Source organism: Sphaeroforma arctica, assembly GCF_001186125.1.
Source record: "Sphaeroforma arctica JP610 unplaced genomic scaffold supercont1.827, whole genome shotgun sequence".
Taxonomy (NCBI): domain Eukaryota; class Ichthyosporea; order Ichthyophonida; genus Sphaeroforma; species Sphaeroforma arctica.
In genome coordinates, this window is record NW_014039731.1 from 20545 (window position 1) to 23357 (window position 2813).

The 2813-nt window shown below is 44.5% G+C and overlaps 1 protein-coding gene across 2 annotated transcripts in view; it reads right to left on the reverse strand.

Annotated features, from left to right (window-relative positions):
• Nucleotides 1-2192, reverse strand: part of SARC_08786 — a gene marked incomplete at both ends in the record, with an annotated part of 8941 nt that extends 6749 nt beyond the window's left edge. Inside the window, 3 exons of one of the 2 annotated variants that reach the window (XM_014297224.1) lie at nucleotides 58-804; nucleotides 1207-1300; nucleotides 2006-2192. In XM_014297224.1, the coding sequence (XP_014152699.1) occupies nucleotides 58-804; nucleotides 1207-1300; nucleotides 2006-2164 (1000 nt within the window). The remainder of the gene's footprint in view (nucleotides 1-57; nucleotides 805-1206; nucleotides 1301-2005) is intronic. The other variant, XM_014297223.1, reaches the window with a different exon arrangement.
• Nucleotides 2193-2813: the final 621 nt, after the last annotated feature.

The following is a 2813-nucleotide window of genomic DNA, read 5'->3' on the forward strand; positions in this document are numbered from 1 at the left end:
ATATTCGTGTACGTGAGTATACTTTACACCAGAAGCACTTTGCACACATTGACATACCCGGGTATAGTGTTGTTGCACCATCACCACAAGCACTACCAACACTCACCCCCCGCTTACGTCCACTCCTGTACATGAGTTTACCCGCCCAGCCCTTATTGAGACTATTATGTACACGAAAGGCCCCACTACTACTATTTACACTGACACTGCGCGCTCCACGAGAATGTGGATGAGGAGGCTTTGTGTATGCATGCGAACCCGGGTTAAGCGCCGTGGAATTTCCAGGATGGGGAGGGGTGTAGAAGCGTGAGGTAAAGTCGGTTGGTGAGATGGGTCGGGGGTTCGATGGACTTCGCAATCGTCTCTGTGTAGAGGACATATTGAGCTCACTCTCTGAGCCAACGTTTGTATAAGTCGCACCTGATTGGTCGTCTTTAACTTGGTCACCGGGGACTGCGTCGATCTTATCAATGGCTGTGCTATTTATAGAACAATTCAGCCTGGCCCTTTGCATCGTCAATAGCGAGCGCGAGGCACCCTCCCCGTCGCTGCCAGTTTCACTCACGCAACTCTCAGTGGAGTCAGTACTGTGTGCGTGGCTGAGCATTCGTCCGGTACCTTGGTTGCGCACACTACTCTGCTTCATGTCCGTGTCGGTGCCGGTGTCATTTTTGCTGTCATTCTCATCACTTGACACCTCGTCACCTTCGTCCTCATCTTCTTCGCGGATGTCGTCGACGGACATGTATCTCGAGGGAGTGGGCACCGTGGTGGAGTCACACTCGTCAAGCCGCGACGATTCGCCTACTTCAACGATGAAATATTTGCAAGCGAGCATAGAGGTTGATCAGAAAGATTGCACACAGCCACATGTAATACTACGCTGTCTGTTTGGGTGGGTTATGTGTCTATCAAATTTCGCTATAATCAGGCACTATAACTTGGCATATATATGAAATCAAGCGAAGAATATACAACTACTGAGCGCAAGCAATTAGTCTGTTGCAATGAATTGCAGCCGATTTTATCTAACGTCACCTTGTGAATAAAATATAACTGGGAGAACTCCCACCACACTTATAACCACATTAGTACTATACTTAAATTATATGTCTAACATATTTTTATCTCGTTTGAAGCTTAGACGACGTGTGCACAACCTTTTTCTGCAGCTTAGCTGTTCAAATCCAAATTTACCTGACATACCTTGATCATCATTGAACATTGGGACTGCCGCAAACATTTCAATGTGACTTTTGCGTCGAGTGAAATCCGTCTGTGTTTTCGTCGGGTTGCATTTCTGAAGTATGAAGTAAGGAGGCATGCATATTAGCAAATCCTTTCGATATTTTGAACTAGAAATACGGGAAGATGCAAAGTATCGAAGATAGCTCTCCTGAGAAAGTACTGTACACCTGTTCAAGCTGTTGTAGGCTGTACCAAATATAGCATGTCGGTACATGGCGGATAACTTGTATTCTTTTGCTACAAACACGTTTGAAATTTGCATGCATCACTCAAAACAAGGGAAGAAAAGATCATAATGCGGAATCCACTTATGCCAGAGCTCTTTCATTATATAAGTTCACTGCAGTCAGGACATGATGAAAGAATAAGGTTGTCTGCACCTTATTTTGTTGTAAAGGATTGATGAAGCTGTTGATTCTAATAGGAATATATACAAAACAAAACGACACAAGCAATTGACAGATACACTCCTTCACATACATTTTAAACTCTGCCAGCCAACGCCATATGTACGCTCTGTTTTAGGCTGTCTGTGAGATCCATGCCTACATTTCCATATTAGAAGATACCATAGTTTCTCACTCTAATGGTTAAGTATAGTCACACATTCAACTATTTCTTCGTCTGTCATACCCGTCATCCTCACTACCTACACCGACTCCCAGAACTACAAATAGCAGCTCCCGCCTACTTCGCATTCGTTCCTAAAATCTACCTACACTAACACACCCAACAAAAAGCAACCTGCTCAGCTTACCTTAAAAATCGGCTCCGTGTGCCCTGAATCGGAACGGGCCAGTGCCTGATTTTCATCGGCCTCCACTCCAGGCTGTACCAGAGCCACGAGAGCATCTGCAAGTGCCTGTCCGCTTCTCAGGCACTCGTTGTTGGCACTGGAATCACTGTGGCTGGCCATGACATCAGCCTAGCCGCACGCAGACTCGGAGGTGATCAGTCTGTGCCTCTGAAGGTACACTATATGGCCGTTGAGTGCCTGTGAAGGCGGGTCGGATATAATAGAAGTTAGTTGTGTGACGAGTCCGTGTTACGAAGTGTACGTTATTAAGCCGGTGTATTGCCTTAATTTGAGATTCATTAGCCTGTGGGTCAGCTACAGAACAGTAGTCGCATTACAATCCGACACTCGACTGGTTATCAAACTTAAAATCTCCATTCTCCAGCCATCACATCAACATACAGACGTAACTCCATTTGAGTGACTTTACTTGCCACCCACAAGTCTGTCATTGGTGTAGTTATATTGGGGTTCTACGTGCATGTCCATTCATGAACAAATAGAGCAGCCAGCATAACAAGAGCTTATCCGGGCGACCACAACTGCAGGCGTTCATAGAAGAAAATAGACGCGATTTGTGTTCTCTAACGACAAATATTAACAAATTGCTCGTGTGTTTAAGAAGTAAATACTGTAATTTCTGGTCGTCTTTCGAGGTAGGACGTGCATTCGCCTTATTGACAATCAAAAAAAATTGTGAGTGGATAGTCATCTATCCGCACACATAAATATATATATATATATATATATACTATTACATATTAATGTA